This window comes from Myodes glareolus, chromosome 23 (genome assembly GCF_982192425.1).
Source record: "Myodes glareolus chromosome 23, mMyoGla1.1, whole genome shotgun sequence".
NCBI lineage: Eukaryota > Metazoa > Chordata > Mammalia > Rodentia > Cricetidae > Myodes > Myodes glareolus.
The window spans coordinates 55723745-55740203 of NC_142048.1; the positions used below are offsets into that span (position 1 = coordinate 55723745).

General features: G+C 49.0%; 1 protein-coding gene across 1 annotated transcript; it reads right to left on the reverse strand.

Annotated features, from left to right (window-relative positions):
* Proz (protein Z, vitamin K dependent plasma glycoprotein) lies at window positions 1–11550 on the reverse strand. The gene is made up of 8 exons (XM_085680650.2): window positions 11392–11550; window positions 9572–9735; window positions 8389–8413; window positions 7662–7775; window positions 5743–5874; window positions 5311–5384; window positions 2558–2675; window positions 1–1693 (listed from the first exon to the last, which is right to left on the reverse strand). Exons 1-8 carry the CDS (start codon window positions 11471–11473, stop codon window positions 1203–1205), a joined length of 1200 nt encoding a protein of 399 aa, XP_085536776.2. The 5' UTR covers window positions 11474–11550; the 3' UTR covers window positions 1–1202.
* Window positions 11551–16459: the final 4909 nt, after the last annotated feature.

The following is a 16459-nucleotide window of genomic DNA, read 5'->3' on the forward strand; positions in this document are numbered from 1 at the left end:
TCTAACAAACCAGAAGCAAACTTTATTCCAGAAACCAGATCCTAGGAAAACCAGAAGCAAACTTAAAAATAAAAAAATAAAAAGTAAAAAAACACCGTGGGGCACAGAAGCTTATCAGCTAGCTGAGACCACAGCCAGAGATGGTGTTTGTTAGGCTGTGGCAAAAGGCTAGTTTCTGAACCCACCTTTTATAGTTAGGGCACCAAGCTTTAGGTCTGAACAAAGGAGTTTTTATGATCTTACCCTGACCTGTGGGTCAGTCAACATAGACCTGAAGGAGGGGAGTGAGTTCTAACGTCCATGGGTAACTAGGCAGCTATAGTGAAATATGTTTGAGAGTAGATTACAGCGAAAGTCACTGATTACAAGAAAACAGGTGTCTTTAGCAATTAATCAGAAAAGGGACTGCTAGTAATATCAGAGGGTTGGTAAATCAGAATGATTGGTTCTTAGGCTGGGGACTTAGAAGACAGCAGAAAATTCTTGACGCTATCTCATGTTAAAACTCAGATACAGACTGCCATACTTTATAACCTCCATTATCAGAGCTCATTAGTTAAACCAGGTGCTTGCACCGTGGTCACTGTCTTTCCTGGTACCTCCAGGCAGTGTATACTGAAGCCCCCATGCCTCCCCTTTGATGGTGCCAGTTTTCCATAACAGAGACAGTGCTTAACCCAGAGGTCACATAGCTCTGTCTCCTAGAGGTTAACTCAGTTCATATCTGTTATTCATCAGGTATTGCCAGGGCACTACTCTCAGTTTGCAAAGAGAAGCTCCGGCCTTGTAAATAGAACAGCCAGTTGTAAAATGAAATGACCTAGACTGATGGAGGCTTCTTAAGCGTCTGAGAAAATAGTTCACTGTGAATGATTGACCCTTGATCTGCTGAGAAAGCTGCTGACAGTCTGTTCTCATTCCCCTAGACTTATAACTTTATATTTTTTATTTCTACATTCTTATTTTTGAAATCTACATTTTTATTTTCTTATTCTTGGACTCTTCAGGAGGGACATGTTGAAGGGAATATAAGGTGAGCAGAAGGGAAATGGGGCATGGATGTGGTCATATTTCATTGCTTGTGCATATGAAATTCTCAAGAATAAAGAAGATTTCAAAGTTCCAAGGAAAGCAACATCACCTTCCAGTGGTAACTGTGTGGCAGGATCTGACCACCCTGCAGCCATGTTGTTGGATTTCGGTCACTTCATAATCTGTTTAAACCACATTGAGTATCTTGGGACTGTGGTGAGGAGCAAGTGTGACTGCTCCGGTGGGGGTGGCGAACCCAGGATCCCTGTGAGGAACCAGGTCCCCTTGTGTTCTCGGGTGATCACGCTCCCCTCCACCCAAGCCCCGGTCACCACGCTGCCCTTCTCACAGCTTGTTCTCGTTGTGACCGTCACGTTCAGGGTCTGTTCACATTCCTCCCCATCCGCGTGTGTGACTGGAAGCATCATCTGTGTGGCACCCAGGCCTGTGCCATTGAGCGTCCAGCCGCTGAGGAGACCGTCTGTTCCAGGGATGAGGACATTCTCGGCGAAGTCCCTCTCTGGGATGCAGACAGGGAGCCCAGGGCTGGGACACTGCAAGGGCTCCTCCAGCTCCAGCAGGGAGAGGTCGTTCTCCCCAGACTCCTCATTGTAACGCATGTGCACGTGAGTGCTCCTGACCCCAATCCTCTGGCCAGCACCTGAAATCATAAGCAATCAACCGACTTAGAAAGTTTTGCTTTCACAAGTGGGATAGTTAGCCTCCAGGAACTGTGGATTTCCCAGCGAAACCCTGAGGGGCAGAGGCAGTGTTCTGGGACTTGAATGCAGACCACAGAATGGGCCAGGTCAACTCGTATCCGTGGCCTCCTCACACTGACCTCTGCAAAAGGCAAAGTTTTATTCTGGAGTACAGTACAGCGAGGGGATGGTGCCAGTTTTCCATAACAGAGACAGTGTCTGGTTAGTAAACGGGCAGCGGTGAAAAGGAACGTCTCCAGGCCAGTCTGAACATGGCCGCTCGGGACTCCTCAGGCAGTTAGTTCTTTCAGGATGAGTCCCAGCTTCTTGTTTGTCCATATAAGTATTTCAGGGTAAAGAGTGAGACACGCTCACTTCTAGGCTCACACTTGCCGTCGAGCATCTCCGAGCTGATGATAGGAACATTCCAGCGGGGAGAAAGGACTGTCCAGGTTTTAGGGATGAAAAATGAGGCTACGGATACGTCCTGAGGTGAGATAGGGTAGCAGCCCAAGATCGTGGGGAGGAAGGATTTGAATCCAGCTCCTCTGGCCCTCAGCCAGGCCTCTGTGTCCAGGTGGGTGCTCTACCGCTGAGATTTGTCCTGTGCTACTTAGCACTGGCATGCCGCGTCCACATTCTAACTGGACATGTCTTGTTCTGTATTTGCACGTGATTTCATGACCGCCTCAGTTTTACTGAAGCTATTTCGTGCCTTGCTTTAAAAACAAAATTTCTAGTTGAAAAATTTCCATTTTATTCCTGTTGGTTTATTCCTTTTATTTACAACGACATCTTAGAAAATTCATGAAAGAAATACTTACTTGCTTTTACACTTATATTGTGGTGGAGTAATGAACACTTTGCTGTTGTCAGCACGAAGTCTTCCTGTATTAAAACACCGCCACAGAAGTCCATTCCTTTGGAGTCTGTTAACTTGACCTTAAAAAAGGAAAATGACTGTTAGTAGCCAGTGTAAAAGAGGGAACAGTACATCTGAGTGGCTGTCTGGGCACCAGGGACCATCAGTGTCCACGCCCCACTGCCTCTTCCACAGCTACCGGCACTCTGCCACCTCAGGAAGACATAGAGGCCCTTCTTGGCCAAGGACGAGTAATGGCTGTCAGATTTTTCCCTCCCCCTGGAACAAAGAAAACAGACAGAATTGAGAGACTGGCCTCCAGGGTCATGATCTTTCAGGGGCCAGAGCTTTTGTGACTCCCGAGTTTGCACGGTGCAGGCCGGAATGGGTAACTTAGGCAGAGCCCACAGAGTGTCAAGGGAGTAGAGCGCTCCAGGAGACACACTGGCTGCAGTTGTAGGGTGGATCCTAGCAGAGGGGACGCTGCAGGCTCTGCCAGTTTTTAGGAGTCTTCATGAGCACATGTGTTTGTAAGGAGAAACTACTTAAGGCCAGGGAAGTCAACCCTAATGGGTCAGAGGGGACAGTTCTGGGACCCAGGAACTGAGATAGTGTGCTGCAGCCAGCTGAAACTGTGGCCAAGCATTTAGGAGAACAGCAGGGTCTTTTCTCTGTAGGGGAAGCCAGAGAACCAACCCAGAACACTGCACCATCCTTCCCCAGAAAAGTCTAAAAGCAAGGTGCAATTGAATTAATCTGTTTCCAGGCATCTTAACCATGTTCCAGAGCATACCTGAAGCAGGTTATAGAACACAAGGCTTTCTGGAGCGAAAGAGTTATAGTTCTGCAATGCATTAGTCATCAGGCAGAAAAATAAACAACACATGACCCATGTTCCATACTGGGGAGAAAGTCAACCAAGGTGACCCAGAACTGTTAGGTACAGGCCTGACTCAGGACTGTTAGGGGCAGGCAGGATAATGGAGCCAACTCAGGACTGTTAGGGGCAGGCAGGATGATGGAGCCGACTCAGGACTGTTAGGGGCAGGCAGGATGATGGAGCCGACTCAGGACTGTTAGGGGCAGGCAGGATGATGGAGCCGACTCAGGACTGTTAGGGGCAGGTAGGATGACGGAGCCGACTCAGGACTGTTAGGGGCAGGCAGGATGATGGAGCAGCAATTACTCTTCCAGAACTCAAAAAAAAAATCATAGACAAAGAAGAGAAAAAAGCCTAAATTACATGCAGATGATGGCTAAGGTGTATGGATTGTGGGATTAACATCAGATTAGAAATTCCAGATTAAGACAGGGAGGAGCCTGGAACCTTACCCACCTGGACCATGTTCATACTCTAGATCTAGCTGTGTTCATGCACAGCCTGATAAATGCAATTCTAGCTTCTTTTTGTGGCAGATGGAGATTGGACAGAAGTCCATAACTGGTCCCCTAACCTAGTTGGTATATCTTCAATGTAACCCCTCTACCTAAGGCTCAGGGGGGAATTTCAGGAAAGGTGGTGGGGGAAAAATCATAAAATCCAGAGGACAAGGATGCCTATTGTGGGATAATGTGTTCTAGACACGACAGGGAAACTACATCCATAAAATCTCAACAATATAGTTGTCTAAAGAAGACATGCATAATGATGATACCAGCTGACATGCTAATGTGGAAGGAGAAATTTCACAGAGCCCCACCCTTAGATAAAGAACAATTGATGAGTACTAAGAGAGGAAGAATCCATTTTCTCCAGGGTGAGCTCGCTAATAGTTTACCCCATCCCACATGGTCAGCCTTGAACACATGTACATGTGAGGTGTGTGTTCCCCCAACTCCCTTGCAAATCATGACCTCTTCCTCTTTAATTATTATTGCTATAAACACACACACACACACACAGTACTGAATCCATTTGTATACATATAAAGAAAATTAAAATCTGATAAATTTTATATTTATAAAAATTTAGTATATATTGAACTAAAATATTGCAGGTATTTTCCCCTGTTTTTACTTGTATTAGTATGACTACTGTAAACTTCTTAGTTGCCTTCATAGTGAATATTTTACCCTACTGAACAAGATATGGGGTATGAAGATCAAAATCTGCCACAGCGACCCAAGAGGTGAACAAGGTGGAAAATAGGGAAATCCAAGCCAAGATGGGTGTCATAAAATCACAAAACAAAGCAATGCCCATTTTGCAGAGTTGCAAGCAGAGCAAGCAAGGGTTAAATTAGTGGCCAAGTAGCTGAGACCAAACAGTGAGGAGCATGGAACTGAGGAACAAGAAGCAGATCTATCCATCATTGCCAAGTTCGATATTATTGATACCTGCCAAGAGCAACCTCGGGCGAGCAGGCCCTGAGGGCTTACATTCTAAGTCAGCCAATGGAAAAGGAGAAAAAGGAGAAATGGGAGCGAGACAGAATACTGTGATGTCCGTGTGTGTGTGTGTGTGTGTGTGTGTGTGTGTGTGTGTTTATCAGAGGCTGTGCACAGACAGCCATGGCCCCTGGGGCTGGGCTGTGGCACAAGGCACAAATACAGAGATTGGCTATTGGTTACATGGTGTAGCCTGATGGCTGCAACCAATGCACACTTCCAATGTGGAGCAAATGCTGTACTTGGTTGTCATCCGTTTTTGGCAAAAATATGGAAATGACAGATGAAGTTTGTAACAAAACAGAAGCTGTTACCAAATGCTGTTACCTGCCACGGGAAGCTAGGCGGGCTTTGGCAGCCTCTGATGTCTTCGGAAGCCAGGGTCCCGCAGGCACACTTGTCTTCATTCGTGGTGGCGACATGAGAAGAAAATCAGTGGTTTCCGAGAATGTGGGGCCTACATTGGTGCTAGCCGGAAGTCTCCTCTGAATGCTGGTCGACTTGAGGTCATTGGTGGCCATGGGGAGCAAGGTGAAGCTGAACTGCCTGAACCCAGGCTTATTTGGGGGGGCAGTTTGGATAATAGGGCAATGGGCCTCCTGACACAAAGCACTTCCAACACTGCGGTTACTCTAGTGTGGAGGCCAGAACCCCAAGTCAGCAATTATATAACATGAACAACAACACTCCACCCCATAAGCATGGTGACAGAAGGAAGGGGGCGTGGAGGTGGGACGGCCTACCTCCGGGAGAACTCACCGTAGGGACTACATGACTTGTGGTCCTTGCCCAGCTTGTAGCCCTTCGCACAGCTGCACACGTAGGATGACTCCCCTGGATGGCAGAAGTGCTGGCACCCATCCGTCCTCTCTAGGTGACATTCATTTGTAGCTGAGAAGGAAGAAAAAGCTAAAACCAGCCATGCCGATGGGGAAGAGCCAACGTCATTGTCTTGTGCTTGCCAGTCCTAGTGTTGCTTGTATGTTACAAGTACAAAGAAAATATAAGCATGACGTTGCATCCACACTCCTCATCCTCTCTAGTTTGCCAGTTTTCATATGAAGCTTCCCACACTCAAGTGTCCCGGGTATGTCCCTGGAGACGCAGTGAGATGTTTGGCCTCAGGAGGAGTTACCTGGACATCTTACTAGTATCGTATATATGTCCCTAGTTATTTTCCTTTCCCACTGCAAGAGCTGCTGTCTTTGGATTGTTCCTTCAAAGAGCAGAAATGGAACCACAAGGGGGTCAGAGCCCAGTGTTGGTGGCCGAACAGCTGAGGTGGGGCTGAAGTGTAAGTGGGACACCCAGAAAGCATTGCCAGGGAGGTGATGGGGTGTGGGAATCTGGAGCTGAGAGCAAAGATCCGGGCTAAAGAAACTTTTCTCGCAGAGAGCTGGTTCTGAGCGACAGAGACACAGAAAAAGGTACATGCCTTTGTTTCTGTAGTTGACAATTACCAGGAATTCATCCCCTTGGCCCTATGAGGTCATTTGCATGGATATTTTAGGACTATTCTTAGTCAGTTCTGGTGGTACAGGTCTGCCTATCATAGCTACTCTGAAGTCTGAGTTGGGAGAATCATAAATTCAAGGCCTGTCTGGACCACACAGCAAGTTCCTGGACTACACAGCAAGTTTCTTTATTTTTATTTTTTATGTAGAGGGGTGTTTCGCCCATATGTGTCTGTGTACCATATGGGTGCAGTGACCACAGAGGCCAGAGGGGGTGCTAGATCCCCCTGGGACTGGAGTTATAGAAGGTTATGAGCTGCTGTGTGGATGCTGGGAATCAAACCTGGAAGAGCAGCCCATCCTCTTAACCTCTGAGCTACCTCTCTTGCCCCATGCTTAGCAAGTTCAAGGACAGTCTGGGGAATATATTGAGACCCTACATTCAAATCCTATAGGTGAAAAGGGGGAGGGGCCTATTTACTTTTGAAGCTCTGCTTTTTCTCTGTCTAGAGTATCCCCGACGGGCATGTCAGTCAGACACATCTGTGTGCACCTCTTCCAACTTGTATGCAGATTATGGATTTGGGAGGTGGATGGTTGGGAAAGGGGAGAAAAGGGAGACCCTATGCTATAAAAATATCAAGAGGGCAAGGGGCCGAGCAGTGGGTCACAGAATGCAGCCAGCACCTGTCGCATGACTTCCAGGGTGGGGTAGAAGAGGGGAACCAAAGAGTTCCCTGGGGTGAGTGTATCAAGGCCCCCAGGGCACCCTTCTCTGAAGCACAATTAATAAGAACTCAGAGAGAGAGAGAAATTGGGGATCAACCTAAAGGTCCGAAAAGCCAAACAGCCAGCCACTGGTTCTTACCTCTAACCTCAATTCAAAACAGTGATCCTGCCTCCAGGAATCTCAGAATGAGACTGAGACCTGTCTCCTCCCATTTTATATTCCTCTAGTTCTGGGATTAAAAACATGCACCACTGGATTTAAGGCATGTACCACCCAGTTTCTATGGCAACTAGTGTGGCTACTGGGATTAAAGGTGTGTGTTACCACTGCCCAATCTATCAGGCTGACCAGTGGGGCTGTTTTACTCCCTGATCTTCAGGCAAGCCTTATTTATTAAGCTACAAATGCAAAGCCCCTACACTTTTCTGCATGAGCAGGCTGCTCTGTCTCTCAGCGAGCCCCACCATGGACTGGGCATGGATGGTGCCTCTTACCCATTGCGCAGTTTCTGCCCTCATAGCCAGGAGAACATGTGCAGCTATAATTGCGGATGTGGTCCTTGCATATCCCGTTGTTGAGGCAGGGCTGGGAGATACATGGAGAACCACCTATGGAAGCAGAAGGGCCTCTGAGACTGCGCTGTGGGCTCCTTGAGCCAGACCCATCCTAAGCTTGCTGTACTAGAGAAGAGGAGGCCAAGTTCTGGGTGCTTGCTGTCCGCTGGGTGCCATGGGCCCCCAACCCCCAAGCTCTCACCATCACTAATGTGCACCCCAGGACCTTCTACTCATTTCAAAGTGTGTCCTTGCTCCCATCCACCACGTGGTCTTCACTTGTACACATCTTTCTGTCGACACCCACCCTATCCTCCCGAGGATAGCCTACAGAGCAGACCCCAAGACAAACATCTGGGTAACGGCCACAGTCCTCTCAAATCTGATCCATCTCCTGGCCTACAGCATGCCCCTTCCCAGAAGTAAGATAAGCTGTGAGGTGGGGGAGGGCTCCTGTCTTTTGCCCGAGCACCAACTGCCTAGGAACACCCAGACATCAGCACAATGAAACCAGAGGCCTCCTTGTGGTCCTGCTAGTGGGATTCTTGGGATGAATGTCCTTCCCTGGGCAGACACCAGGACACAGGGGGTTAGAACGTGAATCCATGGGCCCCAGTGAAGACTGTCCTGAGTCTAGACCAGGCCAGAGAGTTGAGAAAACACTTACCCCTGTACTGTTTCCAGAATCTTTCCTGCCAAGGCAAAAGGTAAGAGCGTTAATTTCTGTATTCAGTCTCCCACGGATGGACTCAGGGCTAAGAAAACATGGGCTGTACTCAGTCATTCGGAGGAGGTGGAATCTCTGTGCATGATTTTACAGCCTGTTCACACTGAGCAGGAGTGGCATGTTCTACGCCAGGTTACTTACCATGTCTCCTGGGGAGGGAGGAGGTTGTGTGTGAGGACACAAAGCTACAGGGCTCCTTCCCAGCTGCTTTCCACCTCACTCTACGGAGGTGCCTGGTGATGGTCTGAAATCCCCATTTTTTATTTTAGAAGTGCACTGTTATAATTGTAAATGTTCGTGGGGGAGGCTGGAGTGGGATACCCAAATGAACTATTTGTGGTGTGCCCCCAAACCATACTGGAACTTCCTAATGATGTGTGGATGATGTCACGATCGCTCTACGATGGCTCTGCCACTCCCGCACGAAAATAGCCACTGCCCCTTAAGTTTTGACTCCCTCTTCCTGCCTTCCGATAATCTTGTGAGTAATTAAACATGCCAAATGTTCACCTGATTGTTAGAGTGTATAACAGGTGTAAGAAAAGGATTTACCTAATCCAGAGTAGAAATCACGGGAAATTTTCTTACAGTGTGTATGCACGGGCTTGCATGTGTGTGCCTCTTTCTCTGTGTCTCTGTCTCTGTCTCTGTCTCTCTCTCTCTTTCTCTCTCTCATATTTTCCCAACATGTGCAAACAGTGGAGTTTGGCGATTTGGCTGTGGTGTGATGGGCAGGTCTCCCCAACTAGGAGGAGTCTAGAGTGTGATCCCCACCTGCTGCTGACGCCAGTTTGTTCCCATCTCTAAGTCTGACTTCTCGTCTGTGAAGTCTGTGAAGTCTGTGAAGTCAGGCTCGTACCAACCTCACCACAGGAAATGGGCTAATGAAACCTGCTTTCTGATACAGTTGGGCCTGAACAGTTAGCATGCGCGTGCACCTGGGGGCTTACGGGGCTCACGTACAGCAGTGACGTCATTTTCAGGGTTTATGGGGCTCACGTACAGCAGTGACGTCATTTTCAGGGTTTACGGGGCTCTCATACGGTGGTGATGTCATTTTCAGGGTTTACGGGGCTCACGTACGGTGGTGATGTCATTTTCAGGGTTTACGGGGCTCACGTACAGTGGCAACGTCGTCTTCAAATACTTCTCTCGCTTCCTCATAATTGCAGATTTCCTCATAACATTCCTTTTCCAAGTTGCCCTGGAAGAGTTCTTCCAGAAGATAAGAACCGGACCGCCTCCATCTCACCAGAACTTTGTTTGCCTCCGAGGCTGGAAGAAACACTGTAGAGGGACACAGCAAAGTGAGCGGGAGCCCCGTCTCACACGGTGCCTCAGTCGGTGCCTGCGATTTGCCGCTGTTCAGCAGGGCCTGGGCTGTGCCCGTCCTCAGGGTTATTCCTATGATGGGCATGTACTTTCTTTTTGTTGGGTGAGCGCATGGCCCTTATGAGTTAGGCAGACACACTGGCATTTTGTGGGCAGAGGATCCAGACCCAGAGAGGCTATGCTCAATCAGCAGCAGCAGGTGAGTGTCCATCTCACCCGCTTGGGAACAGGCCCATCACCATTTGCTTCGACACGATCTATCCTGGTCGTCGGAGAGTGTCCTATGTAAACATCAAATACAGGGATGCCAGGATTATGGAGAGATTTCTCCATGGCAGGAAGGAGTCCTGAGCAGGCGTTGGAGACAGAGAGCATGAGGGAGGGGGTGCTCAGGTGAGCTCACTCAAACAGCGCTCAGGCCTACATAGTTTTCCTTCCTGCGCAATCACAGGACAGTACTGGGTTCTGAGCCCACCGAGCACCTTGGATGCTTTGGGCAGTGGTCAGGGGAGAGGACAGTTTCCTCGGAGATACCCGGGGTTCACACAGTTTGGTGTTAAAGTGGCAGAATGGCTGTGTCCACCCCACGGACAGTGATGCCACCACGGGGCTTAGGGACTCAGCCCTGCTCACCAGGAGCACTCAGCTCGCAGCTCCTGTCTACAGCACGAGGGCAAGCATGAAAGCCGTCTGGTTATTCTTTTTCCCCACACCAGTATGTAAGGTGCCAAGAAGCCTCATTTGGTTAAAATGGATCCCCATTGTGGCACATTTGGATCACAAAACTCAGCAGGCTCAACCCGACAACAGTCAGGAATTTTTCTGAGAACTTTGGTCCTGCTTCGGGGCTCAGGCCAGTGCTGAGAGTCAGCAGACAGGACTTGCCTGTGTGGGTGCCACCCTCACAGGAGTTGGTATTGAGCAAACATGAAGTGGCTGGTGACGAGGACTGTTAGATGTGGAAGGAGGGGGTGCAGAAATCAGAGAGAGTAAAGGCTAGTGGCCTGGAACCACGCCTGAGCTGAGGAGCCATGGACTGCAGTCAGATGCGGGGGTGAGGGGGAAGGAGAACATAGACAGACAGAGGACCCAGAAGAGACTCACAGAACCTGGGATGGAAGGCTTAGGTGCTCCAGGGTGGAAAGAGCAACGCAGATCAAGATTTAGGCTAGCTGTTCCTGGCAGTCCTTCAGCACAGAACAAGAACCCCCAACATCTAGGTGGTTAAGTTGCAACCCAGCTTTGGCTAAGGAGTGCCCAGTCTTGTCTCTTCCTGCATGACTTAGGCTGTCCTTGGTCCCTGTCACCTTCAACAGCTCTTACCGCAGGGCAATAAGATCCATACTGACTTTCAGGAGGGAGTGGCTTGTTCTTTAGGACCCCTAAAGACAGTATCGTCTACAGAACCATTGGGGCTGGACCAAGGATGAGATGGCTAGATCTGATGGTTCATTCCTATGGTCCTACCACTTGGGAGACTGAGGCAGGAGGATTGCCCAGAGCGGAAGCTAGCCTGGACTACATTGTGAGTTTCAGACCAGCTTGGGCTATAGAATGAGACCCCAGCTTAAAGAAAATGTCTCTTGAAAGAACAAAATAGCAAGTGCCTACCTGAAAGCTCCACCTGGTGCAGGACAAGGGTAAGGAGGAAGGCGAGAATGAAGCCCCGGAGCAGCAAGACACAGCCAGCCATGCTGACCCAGAGCCCGGCTGACCCAGGCAGGGCAAAGTCTGCAAACAATCAAAGTCCAGAGCCCTGGGAGGCACTGTGGTTGACCCATGCCTTGAACACATACAGGGCTAGATTAGGTGACCGGTGAACCTAGATGTTGGGGAAGAGTAGGAAATGACTCTCATTATGGTCCCTTCCTGCATTTACTGTTAGCCAACTGAAGTAGACATGGAGGGGAAAGTGGAGGGGTCTCAGGGCAGGTGGCCTTCTTTCCCTGCAAGGGGCCATCCTGGGTCTGGACACAGCTGCAGGTAGGAAGGATGCCAGCATAAGGATTGTGTAGCCTTGCAAAGGAGGGGCACAGGAAATTGACAGAGAAGGGAAGGAGACAGTGCTAGGGATGAAGATGGGCAGGTAAGTAGGGCAGGTGAGAGGCGTAGGCGAGGGCACACGGTGTCATCTGAGACGTGTGTGCGAAGGCCAGGTGACGTGTCTGGAGCCGGAGTTGCAGGAAGTAGGAGGGGAAGATGAAAGCATCGTGAGCGGATGGGTGTGGGCTGTGAGTGGGGCTGGGGCCTGCATCTTCTGAATGATACGGGGACGAAATCTAACGACACCTATAAACATAGTTCACACCTATAAACACAGTTCACTCCTATAAATGCAATTCACACCTATAAACACAGTTCACACCTATAAACACGGTTCACACCTATAAATGCGGTTCGCACCTATAAACGCAGTTCACACCTATAAACGCAGTTCATACCTTTAAACACAGTTCACACCTTTAAACACAGTTCACACCTTTAAACACAGTTCATTAAAGCAGAAAGGGAAGACAACGGAGCAGGCAGCAGCTTAACTAGTACATACATTGTGAAGTTGTTTTTTAAAAGTTAGAAGAATTATATATCATGGGTTCAGATGGAGCATTTTTGTGGGATTTCTTTGTGTGTAGGTGTGTGTCTCCTCACCCTCATCTGTGTATGCTTTTCTTGTGCTTTTTATTTGGCTTTTTAAAAGTTTGTTTTATCTCATTGGATTTTTTTTTTGGTTTATTTGCTTTAGTTTCTTGTGGATTTGGGTGGGTGGGTGGGGAGGTGGGGAGGAGTTGGGGGAGAGGAAACTGTGATCAAAATATAGTGTATGAAATAAATCTACTTTCAATTTTAAAAGATGACAGAAAGTATGGATTCAGCTTAGGATGTACAAAGCGTGTGTATCTATCATCTATCTCCAACAATGAATACATAGAAGTTGCTTATGAACTTGAGAGAGATCACGGGTGTGCACGGGAAGGACCAGAGGGAAGAGATGGAGGGGGGAATGGTGTAATTACATTTTAATTAAAAAAAATACTGTACCAGAAAAGCCTTCCATTAATCAGGCAAAGACAGTTTACGGGCTCCCGGGCTGGCCTGCCCTAGAAGCCTGACGTGTAAATGTAGGAGCCAGCTCAGTCCACAGGGCTGCGAGAACAAGAGCCACAGAGTGGGCAGTGGGCAGCGGGCAGCGGGAGAGCACTGCTTGCATCTCTGAGACTAGCTAGGGTCAGAGTCTCGTGACCAGGGTTTCACAGACAGTCACTAGCTGCGTCCCCATGCGGTAGAAGGGAGAAACAGAACAGTAGCTGACATCCTGAGGACTCTGCCCAATGGCCTCTCAGAGGTCCCACCTCACATGGTTACACTGGGGACTGACATCAGCCTGTGACCCTTGAGGACAGAATCCTCTGGATGAGAGCAGAGACAGCAGCGTGGTATGTGGGAATCTGAGGTTCCTCACAGTCCGTCTCCATGAAAGAATAAATTGTGAGAATGCTAAAACCCAGCTCTTGCCGCTCTCCTGATCCCTCAGTGTAAGCTCTGCAGTCCTCCCTTCCCTTTGTCTAGAGGTCAAGGGCTTCTCCAGCTCTGGGGTTTACTCCAGGCTGCTTCTTTGAACAGAATCCTCCTTCAGGGTCCTAGTGGTCCCTTCTCTGCCACAGCCATAAAATTTTCTTTAGCTGAATCTCTTGACAAGAACTGGATACGTATCATACCTTCAGATGATCTGGGTATCTGAGAACTGAGACATCAGGTGTCTCTAACTAGTCACTGAGTCACCCTCCATGCCTCAGCAGCCTGTATTATATGGAGTTTGTTGGAGTAGCTTACAGGCTGGGTCCTTCTTAGTCCGACTCTGGCTATCTACCAACAGAAAGTGCAGGAAACCAGTAGGTCTTCAATACACACTGGAACCCTAAGGAAGCAGGTTCTGATACCAATGAAGGAATTGACTTGTCAGCCAGAGTGATGGCAAGCAGGCATGTCCTTTATATAGGATGCCAGCAGAAGGTGTGGGCCACGTTAAAGGTGGATCATCCCACCTCAAAAAAATCCAGATTTAGCGTGGTTCTTCCCACTTAAAATGATTCAACCAAGAAAAGAAATTACCTCCCAAGTGTACCAGTCACTTGAGTTTTAGTTAGTTCCAGGTGTTGTCAAGATGACACCAACGACAGCCATCAACATCCCTAAACGTTCAGGTTCAGCATCTCTGGCTCATTTATTTCTGTCAATGTGTACTAATGTTATCTGGATAGTACCACATTTTATTTTCTGAAGGACTTTGTCCTTTATTCTGTCCCCTGACAGCTAGGATTACTATAAATGAATTCTTTGGGTGAATTTGGGATCCAGACAGGGGGAGCAATTCCCAGAGGATGTTGTCCCACTTTCCTAGAGCTGGGGTGCTGAGCTCAGCTTTATTCCTGACTTCTCAACTCACCCATTCCCTAGGCACGGGTACCTCCCAGTGCTGATCTGAGGGCTGGTAGACAGCATGTCTGCCCCAGGATCAGTTTCTCCATTCCATCCAGGATAGGAACAAACCACGGAAGACATCTGGGGCTCACGGTCCTCACCACTGGGAGGGGCGTGGCCTCCGTGAAAGCCACCATCAGGAAGGAAAATATTTTCTCCTGGTATTTTTCGGTCTTGTTTCTGGGTCCGGAAGAGTTCTGCTGGGGCAGAGCCACGCGAGGATGCTACTCTTTTCTGCACTCCGTCTAGAAGCCTCTATCACTATCTCATCGCCAGGACCACAGGGCACCTGGGTCCCCACTGCACCCTGGGAGCCTGTGCCCTAATTCCCAGTACCACAGGGCACCTGGGTCCCCACAGCACCCCGGGGAGCCTGTTCCCACACTGCAGCACCGCAGGAAGCCTAGGTCCTGATTGCCAGAGCCACAAGGGGAGATACCTCACTAACTCTGGGGCTCACCTTCCCGGCCCCTGACACTCAGGATCTGGGCACTGGCTTTTCTGTTTGCTTTGAAATTATGGAAGATTCTCTTAGCTGTTCCAGTGGTGAGCTATGTGTAACACGAAGTGCTCTTGAGTAAACTCACTTTTCAATGTCTGCTCAGCTTCCCCGTGGCTGACCCCACACCCACACAGACTCTTGTGCTTGTCTTTCTGCTGCTGTCGGTACAGGGACCTGTGTGGGCGCTGACTTTGTGCTCGGGTGGTTGGAGAACAGGGAGTTCTTGTTCTTAGGGACAGACACAAAGTCCATCCACCAGGTGAGTGAAACTGTGGTCTTCCCTCTGCTGACCTGCATGCCAGGCCAGTGGGCCACAATATGCAGGAGGTGTGCTCCAGTGCCCACGTCACTGACCCAGCGGTGTCTGCACAGCTCAGCTCGGTTCTCAGACCCCAGCCTCACGCTTGGCTACTATGGTTCTAGGAAATCAAACGCTGTTCTTGTTGACTTTCCCCAACCTTGCAAAATCTGTTTACAAAGGACTCTATCCAGCTCTTGGTCTGGGGGAAGGTTTGTACCGGAACCTTTAAACTTTGCTTGGGAAAGTTATGCAAAGTGCAAACTCTAGGAAAACTCTCAGAAAAAAAGTTAGTCTATTTACTGAAAATAGGCTTGGTTCCCACAAACATTTAACTTGGGGCTTGGAGGCAATACAAGTCTGAGGGGGGAGAGACATGCCCTGGACCCCATCCAGCCACACCATGTCACTGAACACCTGCTTTGGTGGCGTGACAGTGTCTGGAAGAGATCCAGAAACTTCTGGGGTGAGGCCCATCCTAGAGACTTAGAATTTAATGTCTGGGGTAAGGCCAGTATTTAGGCTTTGCAAAGACCCCTCTGGAGTCTCCTAACTAGAGCAGAGCTAAGACCCATGTGTTTGTGGGTAGGGTCACTATTAGTACTTGGTGAGCCAATAACATGCTCAGGAAGAAGCCGTGCACATTCAACACCAAGTTTAGCTCAGGGAAACTCCATGCACCCTCCTCATGCAGCCGTCTTGGGAGACTCCTGCGCACACTTATCCCTCAGTCTCATTCAGGAAGACACGAGCACGCTTAGCACACGGCCCAGCTCAGGGAGATTGCACACTCACTGCTCAGCTCAACAGAGTCCTTGTACACTCACCAGACGGCACAGTTCAGGAAGACTCCTGGACACACTCACAGGCAGCCCAGCATAGGGTTGGAGCTTGCCTCAGATCTGGGTAGAAGGTCCTTTATCTTTAGACAAAGATCTTAGCCTATCTTCCGGGGATTCTCTCCTTTCAGTGGCTGTCACGGTACCAGCAATTCTATGCAGCATAGTTCCCAGAGAGTGAGAGTTCTTCGGCCATGCAAGGGCGAATCAGAGTCTGGGCCCCCTGACCTAAAGCATCTACTGAGGGGCTGAAGTCCCTGTTCCACTGTATGTGTGTGCGTGCATGTGTGTGTGTGCACACGTGTGTGTGTGTGTGTGCACATTTATTCTCAAAGAAGTTAAGCACAGTCAGTTGAGCGGGTCAGTTTGACCACTCAAAATCAGAACCATACACTATGATGGGGAGAAGACACAGCTCCATTCCAGTGTGAGCAGGGATGGCTCCATCCAAGTGTGAGAATAGATGGATCTAAGTGTGAGCAGTGGCCTAAACCTCTAGAGCCCGTGACTCCCTGAGAGTCCCGCAGTCTGACTCATGAAGAGAGAAATCTTTGCTCAATC

Bases quoted from the DNA above. Each gene is read 5' to 3' on its own strand.
- Proz (XM_085680650.2), bottom strand. From the start codon at position 11,473: ATGGCTGGCTGTGTCTTGCTGCTCCGGGGCTTCATTCTCGCCTTCCTC. The intron at 9,736-11,391 runs GTAGGCACTTGC...GTCCCTCTACAG, and splicing joins GCACCAGGTGGAGCTTTCAG to TGTTTCTTCCAGCCTCGGAG. The intron at 2,676-5,310 runs GTAACAGCATTT...TCCTTTTTTAAG, and splicing joins CGCCTAGCTTCCCGTGGCAG to GTCAAGTTAACAGACTCCAA.